General features: G+C 46.4%; 1 protein-coding gene across 1 annotated transcript in view; it reads right to left on the bottom strand.

Annotated features, from left to right (window-relative positions):
• Window positions 1-3,516: 3,516 nt before the first annotated feature.
• Window positions 3,517-20,493, bottom strand: part of NDUFA13 (NADH:ubiquinone oxidoreductase subunit A13) — a 55,140-nt gene continuing 38,163 nt past the window's right edge. The window contains exons 4-5 of the mRNA XM_086946835.1: window positions 13,248-13,317; window positions 3,517-3,723 (exon numbers count right to left, since the gene is read on the bottom strand). Of these exons, the coding sequence (XP_086802961.1) occupies window positions 3,604-3,723; window positions 13,248-13,317 (190 nt within the window). The 3' untranslated portion in view covers window positions 3,517-3,603. The remainder of the gene's footprint in view (window positions 3,724-13,247; window positions 13,318-20,493) is intronic.

The following is a 20,493-nucleotide window of genomic DNA, read 5'->3' on the forward strand; positions in this document are numbered from 1 at the left end:
GGCTTTACCAAAGCGTATTATTTCAGCCACCACATTATATTTATTGGGATCTTATTTCCATTGGTCATATTAATAATCTGTATCCTAATGTATATACCTTTTGAGGGTCCAAGACTTGTCTTAGTGAATTTTTTAATTCTTAAATGTATTAGAGATTGGTGCATTTGTATTTCCGGTACCTTGAAATTAAAAATGAAACCCTTGGGACTCTACCTGTTTATTCTGTCTTGCTACTTTACATCTGAATCTGAGCTTTTAGGGGACAAATGATCAGTTCACAAATCACAGAAATCCCCACGGTTAGAGGGTACCAATGGGTGACTTTAGCAGCTGGGTCAGTGACCCAGCCACCGTAAAGCGTGCCTTATCAGAAGATTGTTGTTTTAATCTCCCCCTACTGACCACATCTTCGGCTACATAAAACCTCTCTGTGTTGCGTTAAATTAAGATGTTCTTACCTACTGTGCGCGGACTTGCATCCCTAAAGGTCCTTTTCAGCCAGTGAACACTGCCAAGATTCCTTCAACCTTCAGTCAGTCAGTTTCCTACCCAAGGGTTGCCTGGAGACTCCGGGCCTCAGTGTTGACTGTTACATGTAAAGCCATAACGGGTGTGTGAATACCATTCCTCTCTTGAAGAAGTTCAACTCTTGCTCAACATCCAGGTAAAGATGGCAGAACCTTCCTCTGCTCAGTCAGGAATTGTTTGGAAAAGGCCCTGGGTAATTTCTATAAGCCAAGATGGCACATACAGTTTCTGGAATATGGACACGTTCCCAGTGGCCCCGCCAGAGCATGTTATTCTGCTAAAAATCCTGGAAACAAGGAGCCGTAAGAGGCTGATTACATTACTATACGCGCTATTAGTAGACAGAGAGGGGAAACACGGAGGGGACATACAACAGACGTGTGGTGACACCTACAAATACCCTACCTGCTGCAGATTGGAGCAGGGCTTGTGAACAGGTCAAGGGCATTTCCTCCAATGCCCACTTTAAACGAATCCACTTCTACATAAAATATACCTGACCCCCTCAGACTGGCATGGATTTATCATGAAAAACATGCAAAGTGAGGGAGGTTTGGAGAGTTAGCAGGCTTTCTATATGTGGCCTGGAGCAGCCCACGGCTGGAGAACGCTTAGAGGCAGTGCCTGAAACATGTGACCACAGTGGTTATAAATATTACTAAAGCAGACGAATAAACAGCAGTGTCTTGGCGCGATCGCTGCTAGAACAGATAGAAGGTGAGCTCACAGACTGCCAAACAGCCATGCCTTGAATGATTTTCTGAATGAGAGCAAACTAGTCAAGGATATAACATGCAAGGACAAAGATTCTTCCGCCCAAGGTGGAGCGTTTGAATTTGTGAACCATGCCATTTTGGCCCCAGCGGACCTGAACGTCCTAATTTGACAGTATCATTTAAAGTTACTTCTCAAATAGTCTGACCCTGTTTCATGTACTGCTTTGTAGGAAATGCATAGGGCATTAAAGAGGATTATTTGCCTGGTTGGTAACCAATGAAGTTTTCTAATGGCTTGAGAAGGGAATGAAATTTCAGGATCCCTAACAGCAATCGCGCCACCACGTTTGCAGTTTATTCACTAATTGCGGTTGTACTAGATGCATCCGTAAAGAAATGCCTACTGGGTATATTTCCTTTATAAAGTTTATAAACGAGGGTACAAATGAAGGCTTTGGGGACAGTGTTTGCAAAAAACTGTGAGGCTCAGAGGCCTCCAGCGCATGAGGAGAAAAAAAGACTTCCAGGCAGGGGCATTGGTGGACGAGCAGCACATCAATGTGACGAAAAGGTACAAAAAATTTACCGAATACCTGGCGGAATGAACAGAGATGTTGACCAGAAGCGCTCTTCTTGGTGACGAGAAGCGCTCTACAAATATACGGATTGATTGATCAAATTCCTGGACGCCCTGAATAATAGACGGCCCCGACAGTGGATGTGGACTGCCAGGCACAGAGGGCGATAAACCCTCCCCAAAGCTAGCAAGGGGTATAAGTATTTATTTTATGTTGCACAGGAGACGTAGAACACGATTCAATTGTTTTTTTTTACGGATTATATACAGATCTCTAACCACTGTAAGCGCTGTGTTGCAGGTGGGAGTTGGGGTAATGTCTTTGGCGTATTTAAAACTTAAGTTTCAAAACACAAACAGAATTTTAAAAAAGACGTAAGAACTTTAAAAGGGTCTCAGGAGCTCAGACAAAAATATTTTGTATCTTAAACAAGTGTAGGAAACGCCCCCAATTCTTCCCTTGTGCTGCCAGGAGGCAAAATGTGTATCGGACTCTGGTCTGACCCTTCCTTCAGGTGTTTGTACCCGATCCAGCATCTTCCCTGGTCATCTTCGTTCATCAAGATGAAGTCATTTGTGCCACAAAAAGCGTCGAGTTTATGAAATTGGAGAGCCCTCTGCTGGCCAAAGGGGGTATCGATAAAATGAGCAGAAACAGCATTGGAAGAAAAGATGCCCCAGCTTGGCTCTTCCGCACAAGGGTGGGGAGGCGTGCCTTCCTGTTAAAAAAGAAATATATATATCTATACACACACATATATATGTCAACACAGCGGTTCAAATTTCTCGGCCAAATCAGCGCTCGTTATGGGTGCTTCTCCCTACGGCAGAACCACGCCGTTACATATCCCAACACTTCCTTCGACTCGCAAAAGAATTGGGGCGCACTCCTTCAGAATTTCCACAGCAGGATGTTTATTGCGATCTTCTTAACATGAAAGCGCTTTCATGTTAAAAAGATCGCAATAAACATCCAGCTGTGGAAACTCTGAAGGAGTGCGCCCCAATTCTTTTGCGAGTGGAAGGAAGTGTTGGGACACACACACACACACACACATATATATATATATATATATATATATATATATATATATATATATATATATATATATATATATATACACCCACAATTTGGCCAACTGTAATTTTCATTGACATTGCCTAAGTTTATTTTTGCATTTCTTGCAACCAAGGGCCACCTAAAACTTAACTTGGGAATCTTTTGAGTGTGCTCTTTATTTAATTCTTCAAAGGCGACACCATCCCAGGGCCTTCTACTAAAACGTGACTGGTTGTCAAAGAGGGCCCCGATTACGGTATTCCGTGATCGAATGTCTTCCTTACTAAGGGCACAAAAGACACTAGAAGACGGGTTGCAAAACAATTTCGAAAAAGGTTTTTTCAATGCTGCAGTTATTGGCACCTAATCCCAGGTTTGTTAACACTGGAGAGACATTGATTTCTGGGGGTTGTAAAAAGTATATTGACTGTTGTTATTGTCTGGCTAGCAGATATCTCCAGACAGGACATATACGGCTTCTTGGAGTAAGGGAACGCGCCAAGATTAGGAGAAGTAAAACCTTAGGATGGCAAATATTTCTTCTAGATATGATTTTTTAAAACATTTTTTCCAAGTATGAGGAAGTCAATAGAAAAAGAGGTGTGTGTCCATTATTAAAAAAAAGTTGTGAAACATTAAGAGCAGGAACAGCCAGTTTATTTTTAATAATATTACACATATACAACATCTGGCGAATGCCACGCCGTCCCCAGTCTTCAGCTCTACACGTAGCGCTGGAAGCCAAACCGCTTATGCACCAGCTCTTCCCGGGGGCGCAGGTTGTACATCTCTGTGATGATGGGAGGGACCCAGCGGTCAGTGTGGAAGACAGACTCCCCAACCTGCAGGTGGGACAAAGAGCGAGCAGCTCAGGTAGGATTATTGCAGCTGTAACAACATATTTAACAGTCGAGTCGCGCTCACCCAATGCACTTATCTTTACTCTGCCTCGTGGACGTCAAGAGAGCCCCACACCCAACAGAAAGCATTGCAATGTGCACTCTAAATAGGGCTGTCGGGACATCCGGGAACCTCTAAATAAACCCCCTAGCCACGTCGCAACAACTGCTATTCTTTCAGGGCCCATCCTGTTACGCCTCCAATGCCATAAAAGAACGGAGCAAGCACACACTGTAGTGTAGTTTCTATATCCCTGATAGGCTGGAATAATATACACTATAGTTTTGACACAGGATTGAGATCAATATGTCTCTATCAAGTACATTAAACTTAATTACTTGTGCGTTAGCTAACTCAGAGGTCACTAGAAACCTTCTCGAACAAGAGGATAAAATTGCTACAATTTAGGATTCCTTCTCCAGAAAAAATTGCCCCAACCTCACTTACAATTGGACATCGAACACAACCCCTGACTTAGCACCTCCCCAGATCTTATCCAACTTTGAAGAAATCCCACTTGATCGATCTTTAGCAGAATTGTCCAAATGCAAATCGGGGTCGCCAACCAACCCATGGCCGGCTAAACAATACAAAGCCTTGGCCCCTCTCCTTAACCCTATTTTAAACAGCATCTGGAATGACTCTCCATACTGGGACCTTTCCAGACGCATGGAAGCATGCTCGCTTAGTCCCAATCCTTAAAAAAACTAACGCTGATCCCAATGAGCCGGCTAACTATCGACCCATCTCTTTGTTACCGGCTCCAGCTAAGGTCTTGGAAAAACTAGTGCAAAAACAACTTGCAAACTTCCTGGAAACCAACGGGTTCTTCCATGATTCACAACACGGACTTAGACATGGCTATAGTACGGAATCAGCCTTGCTAGAGATGGCCGACGCTGTGCGTTGGAAACTTGATGGAGGCTCAAAGGCGGTGTTGGTGCTGCTGGACTTGTCAGCAGCATTCGACACCGTCTCCCACCCTGTTCTCCTTGATCATCACAACTCCAAGGGCATTCAAGGCTAGGCCTTAAAGTGGCTGTCCTCCTTTCTGTCTAATAGGACTCAGGTGGTCTTTACCCCTCCGTACACTTCCAACAGCCGGCCACTAAAGTGGGGAGTCCCTCAGGGCTCCTCTTTAAGCCCCCTTCTTTTTAATGTTTATTTTTCCCCGCTCGCAGAGATGATCGCTCAGTCCGGTATTAAAGCAACCTCATACGCGGACGATATCCAACTCTTGTTTTCCTATGACAATCTCTCCCAATCCACCTTTGACCCTTTAAAAAACTGTCTACGTAAAATTGTATCCTGGATGGACAATAACTGCCTCCGATTGAATGCCGGAAAAACCGAGGTCCTTTTTTCCATCAGCCCTCCCCATTGGACCCCAATCTTTGGTGGCCACTCGATCTGAGCCCTCCTTTACCCAAGGATTCCGTAAATCCTTTGATTCAGATGGGAATCCAACCTCTCCTATCACAACCAAGTACAGACAGTATCAGCGGCTTGCTTCTCCAAAATGAGGGTGGTAAAAAAAATTATCAACTTCCTCCCTAACACCAGGAGAGCTGTAGTCCAAGCATTGATCACCTCTCACTAGGACAACGCCAATGGTCTGTACATTGATTTGGCTGCAGGGCTCTGCCAACGTCTACAGACAGTGCAAAACGCAGCGGTCCGACTAGTATGTGGCATCTCCCTCAGAGAGCGCATTTCCCCCCATCGGCGCTCGCTCCATTGGTTGCCAATCCAAAAGAGCTACATTTAAAGAACTTACATTGACCCACAGGGCAATGAAAGGACAAGGCCCTGCTTACCTGTCCTCCTGTCTACTCCCTTACCAAAATGTGAGATCTCTTTGCTCCAATTCCAAAAATCTTCTTACCACCCCTAGATTCAAAAAGACTCGTTCTGGAGGGAAAACCTTCCAGGTTTGCGCCGCCTCCCACTGGAACAAACTGCCTCTTTCCATCCGGATGATCCCAGACGAGCTCCCCTTTCGTAAGGCACTAAAAACTTTTCTCTTCTGCCGATTCCCTCAGGTACAAGACTCATTTACTCTCAAGAGCACCGGGACACCCCGTTGGGGTAGCCGTGCGCTATACAAAACACACTAAAATAAATAAATTAGTTTCTGACAACCGCATAAACATGACAACTTTGTTTCCCTTAGAGTCAGAGTCATGGAAACAATAGGTAACCGTTTCACTCAGTCAATCGTGCATGCTTCGTTGCTACAGAGTTTCACAGAAATAGGGTGACGGGCGTTTCAATAAAAAGGGTTAATTGAGCAGTCTTCTTTGTTAATGTTAATAAGCATTTATTGAGCGCTCGTACGCCCGGAGGCTTCATGGCGCTATAGGAAGGAACAAGGCGCGACAGTCAATTAGTAGAGATGAAGCAGCTCAGTGATGTGCCTGAGAGAAGAGCCAGGTCTTCAGGGAATGTCTAAAACTGAGGATATTGTCGCTCAGTTTTAGGTGAAGGGGAAGAGAGTTCCAGAAGGCAGCTGCAAGGTGGTCAAAGCAGCTGCCTCCGAGACGCTTCCTCTTGTACGGAGGAACAGTCAGGAGGGATTTATGGGTGGACCGGAGGTTGCGGGAAGGGCTGTATCTTTTAAATGAGTCTCTAATGAATAGGGGGCCAATGTCATGTAAAGACTTAAATAGGATGCACCCGGCTTTGAAGGCCACGCGTTGCTCAACCGGCAACCAGTGTAGCTGTTTCAGGCCAAGTCTGACTGATTGCCTCCTAGGGATGTTCAAAAGAAGTCTGGCTGCTTGGTTCTGAACCAGCTGGAGGCGTTTAAGCTCTCCAGTTTGGAGCCCAAAGTAGAGACTGTTGGAAAAGTCCAATCTGGACAGGACCAGGGAGATGACGATCTGTGTAAGGGCAGCTGAGGAGAAGAAACAGGCAATTTTTTAAATTTTCTTCAACTGGAAAAAGCTGGAAGACACAACTGCTCCAACCTGTTTTTTTAGGGAGAGATCCTCGCTGATAAAGATACCTAGGCTCTTAACCGAGGGTGACTTAGATGGGGGGGCGCCCATACTGGAGGGCCAGAAGCTGGGATTCCAACTAAGTATACTCTGTCCAGGCAAGACCAGTTCGGTCTTGCCTGGGTTAAGTTTCAAATGATTGCAGCTCATCCAACTCAAAATGTGGGACATGGTGTTTTGAAATTCTACCACAGAGTCCTTGGTGTTCAAAGGAAAGAGGAGCTGCAAATCATCAGCATAGTTGAAGATGGTTACCTTTGCTTTCCTGAGGGAGTATAAAAGGGGGCGTAGGTACAAATTAAAAAGCAGAGGAGATAACGAGGAGCCTTGAGGTACTCCGCAGATGGTGGATATAGTAGGAGCCATGAAGGAGCCCAGTCTGACCGATTGAGTTCGGCCAGTGATAAATGAGCGGATCCAGCTCAGCGCAGGGCCCCTAAGGCCTGCCTGCTCGACACGGTCGACTAAGATGGTGTAGTCGACCGCAGCAGAGAGGTCCAGTAGCACCAGAGCCTGATGGATCCCTTCGTCCGCGTTCCGCCTCAAAGTATTCTGCACCGAAAGAATGACCGCTTCAGTAGAATGGCAAGGACGGAAGCCAGCCTGATTAGGTGCAAGATACTCTGATTTTTCCAGAAATGTGAAAATGCTGTCACAGACGTGAGACTCCAGAAGTTTGGCACAGTATGGCAGCAGAGATATGGGTCTGTAATTGAGCGGATCTAGCGGGTTGGCTCCTGCCTTTTTTATAAGGGGGATGAGGAGGGCTTTTTTAAAGTTGTTTGGGACTTTACCCTGTGTAAGCGATCCGTTCAGCATGGAAAGTAAGCCCCCGGGGATGCTGGTACCCACTTCTTTCAGAATGTGAGGGGGGCAGATGTCATCAGGGGAGCCGGATTTGACCTTTGCAAGGAGTTTGGATAAGTTGGCACTCTCAATAGGGGGATAGGAGTCCAGGGTAGCAGAATTATGAAAGATGTCTGCGAAAAGAAGAGGAGTGGTAGGGATACTTTGTTTAATGGTACAGATTTTATCGAAGAAGGAGTTTAGTGAGTTGCAGAGCTCCTGGGTGGGGACCATCGGAAGAGAGGTTCTGTCACTGGTGCTAAGATTTTCCACAATATTGAACAATTCTCTTGATTTATTATGAGCCTTGAGAATTTTTTCCGAAAAGTAGTCAGTTTTATGTTTCAGAAGAAGCTTTTGGTAGTCCTTACGAGCCTTACAGTAGTTAGCCCTGTCTTGTTCGCTCCATTTGACGGACTTAGAGTTTAAGGGTTTTCAAAAGAGGTGTAAACCACCTGTGAGCGTCGTTGGGGCGAGAGCGGGGAAAGTTGGTACAGGGAGCATGAGCATCAGCTGCTTGGAGTAGCCACCCAGAGAAGGCTTCTTCCATTTCTTCGATGCCCTGATCAAGTGAAGGAAGGGAGGAGATTAAGGATCCAATAAAAGCGGGGATGCCAACATTCTTCCAAATTCTAGTTTTTCCTCCTCATGCAAGAGATATGAACTGCTACAAACGTAAGACAGAATGTGAAGTATAATACGTACAGCGTTTGTAGTAAGATGAAATAAAACTGTAATAGCATGTTTTGTAGCTATGACATATATTCATTAAAATACATACATAATTAACACAGGCTAAAATGCTCATCTGGTGCTTCTATCTAAAATAATCCTACCCCAGTGTACCTAACCTAAGTCTAGTACGAGGGAAGAAGTAGGTGCGGTTTCAGTCTTGTTTAGTTATGCCAAGAGTTGCCAAAAGTTTCTCTAGGTTCTTATCAGCTCCACACCTTAAAATGAGAGAGGTTGGTATCTCTTTCCCGAGGCACAATCTTGGGGTTTCAGAAACACTGGAGCTGGATTCTCAGCGAGGAGGATGACCGCGTCTTGTCAGTGCGTCAGTTGGGGACTTGACTTCCTTTGGGATTTGCAGTGGCGAGTCGTGTCATACAAGTAGGAAGCTTAACCGCAACTTGCCATAGCAAGTGAAGGTATATTTATAACTTGAAGGTGTTTAGGAATGCCAGTATTGACGTAAAAGTCTGGCATAAGAAGGTTATGAATGAACCCCTAAGGAATAGATGTTCATGCATAATAAAGGAGTTCTAGGAGAAATCAATATCCAAGCAAGGGGAAGTCTTAAAGGCATACGAGTCTTGTTTTCCAGGAACTCGTTGTGACGTGGATGAAAGAAAACAAGTAGCCATGCCTGTATTTGGTTAGCATGGACAATGCCTAAATAAGGGCTGGATTTCTATGCCTAAATAAGGGCAATGTGAATTGTACCAATATAAGGGCATGAATCTGGAAATTCATACGGAATCTAAAATCGACACAAGACAACACATTGGCATACCTGCACACAATTCGCCAAGATGCATTGCGGTAAATGCAGTGCATGACAACACATCAGGTGAAAGTCTTTAGCATTCAGTATTGCTGGTGCAGCCCTTCTTGCCATGTTTGCAGAAACATAAAGGCACCTTCGTAGGACGGTGAAAAAACTGAGTTTGCCAACGATTAACTTATGTAGGAGTTTTCCGGTGCTCAGCACCGGCACATAATTGTCCACACTGGCACTCGACAAGGGCCAAAACACTTGTTTATTAATACAATATACATTAAAAGGGACTTACCAGTCAACAAAGCCACTCCTATAGCCGTTGGGGTCCTGGAATAGTCCGAATTGTCACACTTATAGGAGAGATAGTTAGTTGGTACTATTGTTGGTGGCACTGGTAGGGGCAGTGTGTGGTGCAGTGGCCTGAGGAGGGCCCTGGCATTTGCGAGTACTATAACGGAGGGTGGAACTGCACAAGTTTCAGGCCACCTCAAAAGCAGCATCAGTGCATCTTTCTTTTGTGGATACACGATAGTCATGACTAGGGGACAGACATGGCCCAGGGGAGGCAACCAACTACAACACATTTTAGAAGTGCAGGCAGCTACTGAGCCAAGCAGGAGCTTACGGCAAGCATTCAGAAGCATCAAACTCCTCAACTGGCTCTTGTGGAACCGACAAGAATGGTGCTGGTCCTCTTATCCTCCAGGACCTTTAAGAGGTAGCCTTCAACAACCACCACCACAGGCCTCAAAATAAGATTATACAATTTAACCAGACCAGAAGGTCTAGCGACTTGAATAATCTACTCAACCGTAGTCCGCTTGCCACGAACACTGGTCTCAAACTGTGATCCTAGGCAGATATTTTACAGAGTGTTTTTGTTCTTCATTATCACACATCAGAGCAACTGTCAAATATGAGATCAGCATTTCTGCTGAACAAAAAAATGTATTTAATACACTAGGCTTTTACTCCATGTAGAACAAAAATTCAGCCCACATATAGGGTACACATGACTCCTGACTTGCCTCCTAGGTCATTAATTGCTTTGTCATCAGAGCAATGTTTCTCAGTTCATGTATAAAAACTATTTTAACCCCTTCACTGCGGCGGCTATTCTGCCGCAGTGCTAAGGGGGCGGGGCGAAATGCGGCAGGTGCATGCTGGTGACGGAACCGCGTCGGTTGCGCTGTGCTTATGACTGAGTGGTTCCGTCATGTTCAAGTTCAAGGATTTATACAGCGCACTACTCACCCAGAGGGTCTCAAGGCGCTTGGGGAAGGGTGTTCAATTTTTGTCGAATAGCCAGGTTTTAAGTTCTTTTCTGAAGGAGATGTGGTTTTGAGCAAGGCAGAGGTGAGTGGGGAGTGCGTTCCAGGTCTTGGCCGCCAGGAAGGAGAAGGATCTGCCACCCATGGTGGATTTTCGGATGCGCGGGACTGCGGCGAGGGCTTGATTGGACGATCTAAGTTGGCGGGTGGGTGTGTAGAAGGACAGTCTAGTGTTGAGGCATTCGGGTCCTAGTTTGTAGAGGGCCTTGTGTGCGTGGGTGAGAAGACGGAATGTAATTCTCTTGTTGACGGGAAGCCAGTGGAGGTCCTTTAGGTGTTCGGTGATGTGATCTTGGCGAGGGATGTCCAATAGGAGTCTCGCTGATGCGTTTTGGATGCGTTGGAGTTTTTTCTGTAGTTTTGCTGTGATTCCGGCATATAGTGTGTTACCATAATCCAGTCGACTCGTGACCAGTGCGTGGGTGACAGTCTTTCTTGTTTCGAGGGGGATCCAGCGGAAGAACTTTTTGAGAATACGAAGTACGTTGAAGCAGGAGGATGAGACTGCGTTGACTTGTCTGGACATCGAGTGAGAGGAGTCTAGGATGAAGCCCAGGTTGCGTGCGTGGTTAGTGGGTGTGGGTGCTGTGCCCAGAGCGGAAGGCCACCAAGAGTCGTCCCAGGCAGAGGGGGAGGATCCTAGGATGAGCACCTCCCTTTTGTCTGAGTTGAGTTTTAGGCGGCTGTGTTTCATCCATTCGGCTACTTCTTTCATGCCTTCGTGAAGATTGGTTTTGGCGGTGTTAGGGTCTTTGGTGAGGGAAAGGATTAACTGGTGTCGTCGGCGTAGGAGATGATGTTAAGGTTGTGTAGACGCACGATGGAGGCGAGTGGACTCATGTAAACGCTGAAGAGGGTGGGACTGAGTGATGATCCTTGTGGTACTCCACAGCTGACTTCAGTGGCCTTTGAGTTGAATGGGGGAAGTCAGACTGAGTTCTCCCGGCGAGGAATGAGATGATCCAGTCCAAGGCTTTTCCTTGTATGCCGATGTTGCTGAGGCGTTGTATAAGGGTGCTGTGGCAGACCGTGTCGAAGGCAGCGGAGAGGTCGAGTAGGATGAGGGCCGCTGTTTCTCCGTTGTCCAGTAGCGTTCGGATGTCGTCTGTAGCTGCGATGAGGGCGATTTCGGTGCTGTGTTTGGCTCGGAAGCCGGACTGTGAGGGGTCGAAGGAGTTGTTGGATTCAAGGAAGGCAGCGAGTTGGCTGTTGACTGCTTTCTCGATGACTTTGGCGGGGAAGGGGAGGAGGGATTTGGGTCGGTAGTTTTTAAGTTCAGAGGGGTCTGCTGTGGGTTTCTTCAAGAGGGCGCTGAGTTCGGCGTGTTTCCAGCTTTCTGGGAAGGTGGCAGAGTTGAATGAGCAGTTGATGACATCACGGAGATGGGGTGCGATGATGGAGTCAGCTTTGTTGAAGATGTGGTGGGGGCAGGGGTCAGTTGGCGAGCCAGAGTGGATTGAGTTCATTAGGCGGATGGTGTCTTCGGTGGTGATTGGGTTCCAGGTGCTGAGGTTGTTAGTTGGCGGTGTAGGATCTGAGGGGGGTGGGGAGGGTTGTTCGCCGGGAGTATTCTCGAAGCTGTTGTGAATGTCGGCAATTTTGTTGTAGAAGAAGGAGGATAACACATCGCAGAGGTCTTGGGAGGGAGTGATGTCGTTAGATGCTGCGGCGGGGTTGGTGAATTCTTTGACGATGTTGAAAAGTTCCTTGCTGTTGTGGGCGTTGTTGTCGAGACGATCCTTGAAAGCTGATTTCTTGGTGGTGTTTGCGGGTGGCCGCCTTGAGGGTGGCCATGTTGTGGGTGGTTGGGTTTTTTCTCCATGTTTTCTCTAGGGTGCGGCATAGCTTCTTGGATTTTTTAAGGTCATCATTGAACCAGGGGGCCTTTTTGCTGCCTGAATTGATCTGGTGCTTTTTCAGGGGTGCTAATTCGTCAGCGCTGTGGGTGATCCATTGCTTGAGGTTGGTGGCCGCTTGGTTTGGGTCCAATGAGAGGGTGGGAGGGTTTTGGTTGAGTGATGTGAGGAGGTGATTTTGTTCCAGTTTCTTCGAGGAATAGGCCCCGCACGCTCAAAAGAATGCTCAGCGCAAGCGCGGAATTCGCGCAGGAACATCGGGCGGGCCATGACGGAACCGCTCCATCAGCACAGCGCCACCACGGCTGATGACTGAGCGGTTCCGTCATCAGCAGGGGAGGGGTTAATAGGTATAATACTAAAGCACGAAGTGGTAGCATACTGTTATTTTACAGAGAACATTTTCCATTGTAACGTACACAAACTATCCAACTAAAACAGTTTAACTGCTGATACTGTATATCAAAAACAATGTGCGGCAAGTGGGTTTTAGCGAAAAAATAAGCATTATTTGCACATCACTAAGTAAAGTGTTATATTTGTTTTGATCCTAATAAAATCTTGGTTCCCCTCACACACTTACAAAAAGTGTGCTTTCCTAACTACTGAAATATATTTTGAAATGTTTATACAGTTCATTTACAAATATTTAAATTCTGTGTTAGAAAAACAATCTGACATCCCACAGCCTTCCATTTCAGACCCGTACCACAAGATTTTCACAGTTTAATGTTCAAAATCCTCTAACTTTGATGGAAAAGTAAACACCAAGCTACGGGATAAAATAAGCAGCAGCAGATTTTAAGAAGACTTAAGCTGACATTTAAACTCCATATTTGAACGCACCATCACCGCAACCAGAATACACGAAAGGCCGCTCTGAGCTGGGTGACTGCTCTAAAGAAGTATAAAGGGACAAAAATCACAAACCTTCCAGCCAGGAACATCTTTCATAATTTTGGCTTCCTCTTCAAGATTCTCCCGCATCTGTCGCAAAATACTGGAAAAAATTCAAAAGAATTGTAAATCACAAGCAAAACATCTGTTGAGTGAAGACTCGCCAGTTATGCCATCACATGAACAAAAACGGTTTTGACCAAGCAACAAATCATCAACACAGCACCTCTAATACAAAACTCTTCAGAATTTTCAGGCCAATGAGGAGTTCATTTGCAATTACGAGCCGGTTTCAAAAACAGCAATGAAGCAAAACAGAAACCACCTTGCTTGGAAATCTGGATCAACTGAACTTTTTCCAAAGTGAAATCAGTAAGTAAACATACTAATTATAACTTCCTGCTAAAAGAGGGGCTCACTTTTTAGGTCGAGGACCGAAGGCTGCGCTTGCGCTGTCTCCGGGAGGAGATTTAACACCTTCGATGCTCATGACTAGCTCAGCTCGTCATGAGGTACACCTCTCGTACACTCATGACGAGCTGAGCTCGTCATGAACAATGGGAATAAATCAGGGCCAGCACAGGAGCACAGGAGGGGAATACCATCAGCATTGATGGTGTTAATGATTTGGAGTATGGGGGCTTGAACCCGCCTCTCCTCCATTGGCTGGCTTCCGAAACGGAGGCCAGCGACTGGAGGAGACAGGCGTCACTCCAATAAAGCCTCGTCTCTTTTGGATTTGGGGGCGTGTTTTTTGCGTTCTTTCGACACTAACAGCACCCGTCACTCAGAACGCCAAAACACGCCCCGCGAATTCGAAATTTGCAGATGTTTGCGGATGCCATCTCTATCTGCTCTCTTGCAGAGTGCTCCTCTTTCTGCAGGAATAACTGGTGGCAAGAGCGCTTTATCAAGCGTGGATCGACCTAAAAAACGTAGCCGACTCCTTTCCTAAAGTCCGGCGATATCACAGATTAAAGACATCATAATGTACTACGAAACCACTTCACAATATAATGGCATGTAAGGTTAACAATGAGCATTATGGAGCACGCACTGCTTCCCAGAGCTACTCTTATCAGCCGGGAGAGGATGGCAGACTAAACTGGTCCTTCCTCGGGTCCATCCTGACGTCATTAGGCACTGAGGGTGCGCGTGGAGGCAGCGGAGGTGCCGCATGCACAAAGCCACTTCAGTGCTGCTCGCCACACCTCAATCCGCTCTCATAGTGGCTCTCTAAGCGTTTTACCCTCGTCTCCGGTGAGGGCTTCTCTTTCAGCATCTGTGACATGTGCGCCTGGAGATATTGCACGTCCCTGATCGTGGCCATCTCCAGCCACGGGCATTTCGCAGGTAGTTTATCAGCCTGGCCAGGGCCCGGGGTGCTGATGTGTTGCGCAGATTGCCAACGCGGGCCCTGCGAGAGGCGCACGGATCCACTGTCCGGCAGTATCCCCTCACAGGACAGCTGGGGGCGATGCTATCGAGGCCTCCATTTACGGCAGTCGATTTCAGAGTCTGGGATATCCTTTCTGATGACAGGCGTAGGCCTCGCAGGCCTTCTGCTGCGAGCCCGCCCGCAGCCACAGGCAGCCGCGCAGCACCCCCTAGGCTTAGATGTGCGCGTGTGTTCGGACCCCTTGGTGTGTGTTTAAGCCCATAAACTGGGTCCCTAGCATTGGCAGCATGTATGACTGAAGCGCATGAAACAGGTAATGTCTATGTCACTATACTCTTGCAGGTGGGTGCCCTGTCGTGGCCGCTGTATGATGAATGCATGTCATGACTTGTCTGGAAGTAATACTTGAGTGCTTTAACCTTTGACTGGAATTCCATTCCCACGTCTTTGTTGTTGTTCGCCTCTCGGATTGTGGCATCGTCTGTGAACTGGGTGCAACAAGTACCTTACAGTTCGAGTGGGTTTGATGTTCTCTTCGGAAGTGTTCTGTGGAGAAGTGTAATTGCGTAATTGTAATAACTGAAATGGCGACGATCGTATTACCCCGGAGTTAGCATGCCCATGGTTGTCTGTGTTCGCGTCCCACCCCCCCCTTCCTATGTCGTCTTGTGTTTTATTTCACACTGTGCTCGGGAGTCTGTCATTGGTGTTATGGGGGTGACAGTCTGAAGCACCGGGCCCCAAAGGCTCCCCTGAAACGTGATAATATATGTATATTATCATTGAAACCGCAGCCAGGGAGTCCATTTCCCTCCTTGCACCAGGGCCGACACTGGCTACGCAATTGGTCCCGTGTGGGAATTATCTCAAAAGACCCACTTTCAATGCAATTCACTCTCCCGCAACAATCTGGTGCGAAGAGGACACCTTAGTGGAGGCAGGAAGAGGGCAGCATTGCTGAGGAGGGTGGACGTTTACTTGTGTTCGCCAATCTCCGTCCTTTCCACGTCCTCACAGCATTTTTCAGGTTTTCACCTCTGTATCTATGATAAATTAAACACGTACTGTTAGTGCAGATTGTCACGAGGTTAGCCACCATGCCCTTGCCAATTATTCGTATTTACTCTTGTCTGTGTCTATACCGTACGCGATGACGTCATCGAACTCTTTAAGGGCAGCGTTCCTGGAGCAGTCCTGTTCCATTGGGTGTACAGCCAGCATCGGCTAGATTTGTTTTCACCTGCATGTAGCTGCCAAACGTGTATCCTTGTGACTGTGTAGTGTTTGTTATAACTCTCCTTATCCTTTCAAAATCAATGCTGTTGTTTACTCTAATTTCATGGGAATGTTTCAGTTTTGTATCTTAAGTGACATCAAGGCACAGATGCCAGCTCACAGGTCTTGCATGCAGCAGCCGAACTAGTCCTTCAGGAATCATGATTAATATCCGTGCAATTCTCTAGTCCCCATGATACACAGGGAAATCAAGATGCTAGTTAGTTAGTTGCTAGCTAGGCGTAGGAGAAATTCGCGTTACTTGATTTTGCATACTTGCGATGTATTTTAGTACGAAATGCATTTGGACGTGAGGATACATTTCACTCTACCAAACCGTGCAAAAAACAGAACCCACCACAAACAACAGCAGCTTCTGTTCCGTTGTTCGCGTAGTTCCTGTGTGTTGACAGAATACAGAGCATAATTTTGCCGTGTGGCATAATGGTATAATTTCAGGAATTTTGTGAAACAAGAGTAACTCAAAATTATGCTAATGGAGGTTTTGTCTGGCTGATTGAGTCACTGTGTCACAGGTCAGCTGCAACTTGTATCTGAGGGCGGCCTTCCTTAGAAGGAATACTAGTAGATGGCAGGGCATTAGTACAGTGCCCTACAGTAGAAGAGTGATCATAGAAAGCCGGGTCCACCATGGTATCAGAAACAACACTGGTGCTTTAATGCACACAGCATCATATCAGTAGGAAAACACCTACACTATGTGCATGGGAAAGTATTCTGATACAAGTGAACTAGGCTGGCACAGCTCTGTGCCTGCTTCAATATAAACCAGTATGCATTAAGGACTTCGATCATGAGCCCCTGCTTCAGAAAAAAGTGCATAAGTAAGTCTCATCTGTGGGTTGGGGAGGACGCCCTCGCCTCCAGAAGAGTTTACCCTTCAGTAAACTGAGACTGTAATCAATGTACATGAGGTAGTTTCACACCTCCTTGGCAGAGTCAGCCTTTTGAATGATTTCAGGCGCACCTCAAGCAAGAAAACATAGTACTTAGGATAAGTGTTAGGGGTTTTAGAATCACTTGTTCTATAGTAGAACGGGAGAGAGGGATTTTTCTTGCCTCTGCTCCCCTGATTATGCCATTTTTCTTGCCTCTGCCCCCCTGATTGTGCTCGTTTTCTCGCCTTCTGCCCCCCGATTGCACTCGTTTTTCCTGCCTCTGCTCCCCTGATTGTGCCATTTTTCTTGCCTCTGCTCCACTGATTATGTCATTTTTCTTGCCTCTGCTACCCTGATTGTGCCATTTTTCTTGCCTCTGCCCCCCGATTGTGCTAGTTTTCTCGCCTTCTGCCCCCCGATTGCACTCGTTTTTCCTGCCTCTGCTCCCCTGATTGTGCCATTTTTCTTGCCTCTGCTCCACTGATTATGTCATTTTTCCTGCCTCTGCTCCCCTGATTGTGCCATTTTTCTTGCCTCTGCCCCGGATTGTGCCATTTTCTTGCCTCTGCTCCCCTGATTGTGCCATTTTCTTGCCTCTGCTCCCTTGATTGTGCTTGTTTTCTTGCCTTCTGCCCCCTGATTGCACTCGCTTTTCTTGCCTTCTGCCCCCTGATTGCACTCGCTTTTCTTGCCTTCTGCCCCCTGATTGCACTCGTTTTTCTTGCCTCTGCTCCCCGGATTGTGCCATTTTTCTTTCCTCTACTCCCCTGATTGTGCCATTTTTCTTGCCTCTGCTCCCCTGATTGTGCCATTTTTCTTGCCTCTGCCCCCCAGATTGTGCTTTTTTTTTTGCCTCTGCCCCCCAGGATTGTGCCATTTTTTTTGCCTCTGCCCCCCAGGATTGTGCCATTTTTCTTGCCTCTGCCCCCCGGATTGTGCCATCCCTGCCCCATGACATGCAAGTATTGAATAGTTAAGTGTGTTGGGGGGCTCTCTTGACATGTCACCCCAATGTTAGTTCAACAATGCTGATATTATAGTGTGGTGTGTGAGGAATGTCCTGGCTGAAGTCCATTACTCTCTGCTAGGGAGGCAAACATAAGACTGCCTTCATGGTATAAATCACCTGTGTCATGAATCCCGGGCTCCTTCAAGTGTCTCAGTTCATGGTTCGTGATAGTCCTGGGTCCTCTGGATATACCCAGCAATGGTAGTGCAGGGGCATATGGTTTTGTATCTCGTGTAATCAACGCGCTTCTGCTATAGCATCTGTATGCTACATTAAGCAGTAATTGCGCTGGAGCTCTGCCTGGTACATGAGTGGAATAATGTGAGAAGAGCTTGATGAGATGAGGGTGGTGAGTATGCAGTCGTGTCCAATAGGTAGCGCTCGGAGAACCACAGAGCCACCCATTGCAGTTCTGGTGTGTGGGTGGCTTTGTGTGTGTTGCTCTGTGTGGGTGTAAATGCAATAGGTCATGCATTTGCGAGCGATTATGCTATTGGCATTGTAAATGACAATGCAATTTATTTATGATTTAAAAAAAAAAATGTCATGAGCAATGCCAATAGCTCTCCCTTTAATAATGCTGAGACCATTGCATTATAAAGGCTTGTTTTACTAGTACTGTTCAGAACAGAAAACTGGCGAATTAGCAGCTGCAGAGCATAGGAGGACCTTTAGCTGTCGCTCTGCTCTTTTTGTAAGCACATACTCGTGCTTGTGGTGGCATCCACCTTGCGGGAGCGAGCAGGGGCGCGCCACAAGCACGAGTATGTGCTTCCAAAAGAGCAGACTGTGCGTGCACGCACCACTGCTATTGTTACTTCCTGAGCACTTATGCTGCCTCTCATATGTAAGCACTCTGCTGCCCCCTGGTGGCTATGAGCACTCACTATGGTATGCACGTTTTCCTCCTCTCCAACTGGGCCTTCGCTCTCTGCTGCAACTCACTTGCCGGCTACTTCTACACAGGTTCACATGCAACCACTTTCTGATAACAAGGAACCTCTCTTGTTTAATTTAGTATGGGCTCTTCCCTCCTAATCACGTTGAATGTCTGGCGCTGTTGCTACCACCTCAACTTTCTCTGGGGCAAAACTTTTTATCTTTATTTTTGGTTGCGGTGGCGAACATGCTAAAACCGCTGTCGCAACACCACATGTTGCTGACCTTTGGCGGCCATCAGGCCTAATCATGCCTGCAACAAAACCCCCGGTTATATTAAGTCTTACATGCCTGCGTGAAGTAAAGCCTTTAATGCCTCCCTGAATTGTGCCGGTTTATCAGCCATATTCTATAAATATGCTTATTTTATATGATGGATAAATTGATGATCTATCCAGAGAGAATCTAAGGGCTACCTACCAGGACCACATCCACTGACTGCCGTGAGGGGGGAAAGGAACCACCAACGGCTGCTAAGCCCCACCCAGAGCGTAAACTGATGGGAGCACCCCCAGGGCCTGGACTGTACCACCCGTTTTTGAAGAACCCCGGCGTGGACGTGCTCTGGATGCTATCCCTTGGACCCCCATCTGCCGTATACAAGATGAAGAGCAAAAAAAGTGCCTTCTGTAAAAGACTGATACTTGGAACAGCTAGGTTCGCCCTTAGCCGTATTATACCATGCCTTTTGGCTAAATGTATCTAGACTTTGATGGTATACTGAAAATACTCTCAGCAACCTCTCGCTTTATTGCAACAGATTCTTTGGTTCATGTAAAACATATGTTTCAAACCTTCGACTAATGTAGAAATTGCTACATTACTTAAACTATATGCTGTTTAGGCTAGGACCTCTTAAGGGAAAGCTGCCCTTGCCATATCATGTTGGAGCCTGAGCTCTACACCTTAGCATACCAAGGTGATTTTCCCCGGTCTTGATTTTCTCTTTTCCCCCAGTTTTTAAGTTATGGTAATTCTCTTCCTTATTCAGAATATGTTACTACCCTCAGGGTGCAGGAATGCTGTACAATTAAAAGAAGAGCCGATTTTACATGGGCAACAGCTACTGAATAATCATGCTAATTGGACAAAACAATGCCAGTATGAAGGCAACTACTATAAATACCCAAGGCCTGAACGTACCATTTCAACACAAGCATTGGCATAGCCAATAGGTCTCGCCTTTGAGACCTTATAAGTGTTTAACCATGCAACAGTTGATGTTGTTGCACCAAGGATATTGTGCTGGATAACTAAACACTTATAAGGTCCCAAAGGCAAGACCTATTGGCTATGCCAATGCTTGTTTATTTTTTTAAACAGTGCGCCACTCCAAAAAAGGATGCACCATAAGCAAGGAATCACGGTTCTGATCCACAACGAACCGTATAACACTAAGCACCTGGTCACGTCTCCTCCAAACAGGTACAGAAGCAAGCCCAAGCTGGTTTTGGCCTTACTGTCTCGTGTAATGTATTGTAAATAAAGCTTGCAGAGCTTAACTAATACCCGAGAGCATCTTGGCGCATCACTAAGCTATTCCATTAAATGATTATCCTGGATTGCTTGAAAACAGTAAACACAATTGTTGCATCCGCTTTGATTTGGGCATTCGCAGTGTAGTTCTATTCAGGGAAAGGGAAATTCGTGACAGCAATCCCATAGAAACTCATGCAGCCCTTTACATTTACATCTCAGACTAGCGTAGGGATTTACCCAAGAAAACACAAAGTGAAGTGGGAATCAAAATCAAAAATA

The sequence above is a fragment of the Lissotriton vulgaris genome, chromosome 12 (genome assembly GCF_964263255.1).
Source record: "Lissotriton vulgaris chromosome 12, aLisVul1.2, whole genome shotgun sequence".
NCBI lineage: Eukaryota > Metazoa > Chordata > Amphibia > Caudata > Salamandridae > Lissotriton > Lissotriton vulgaris.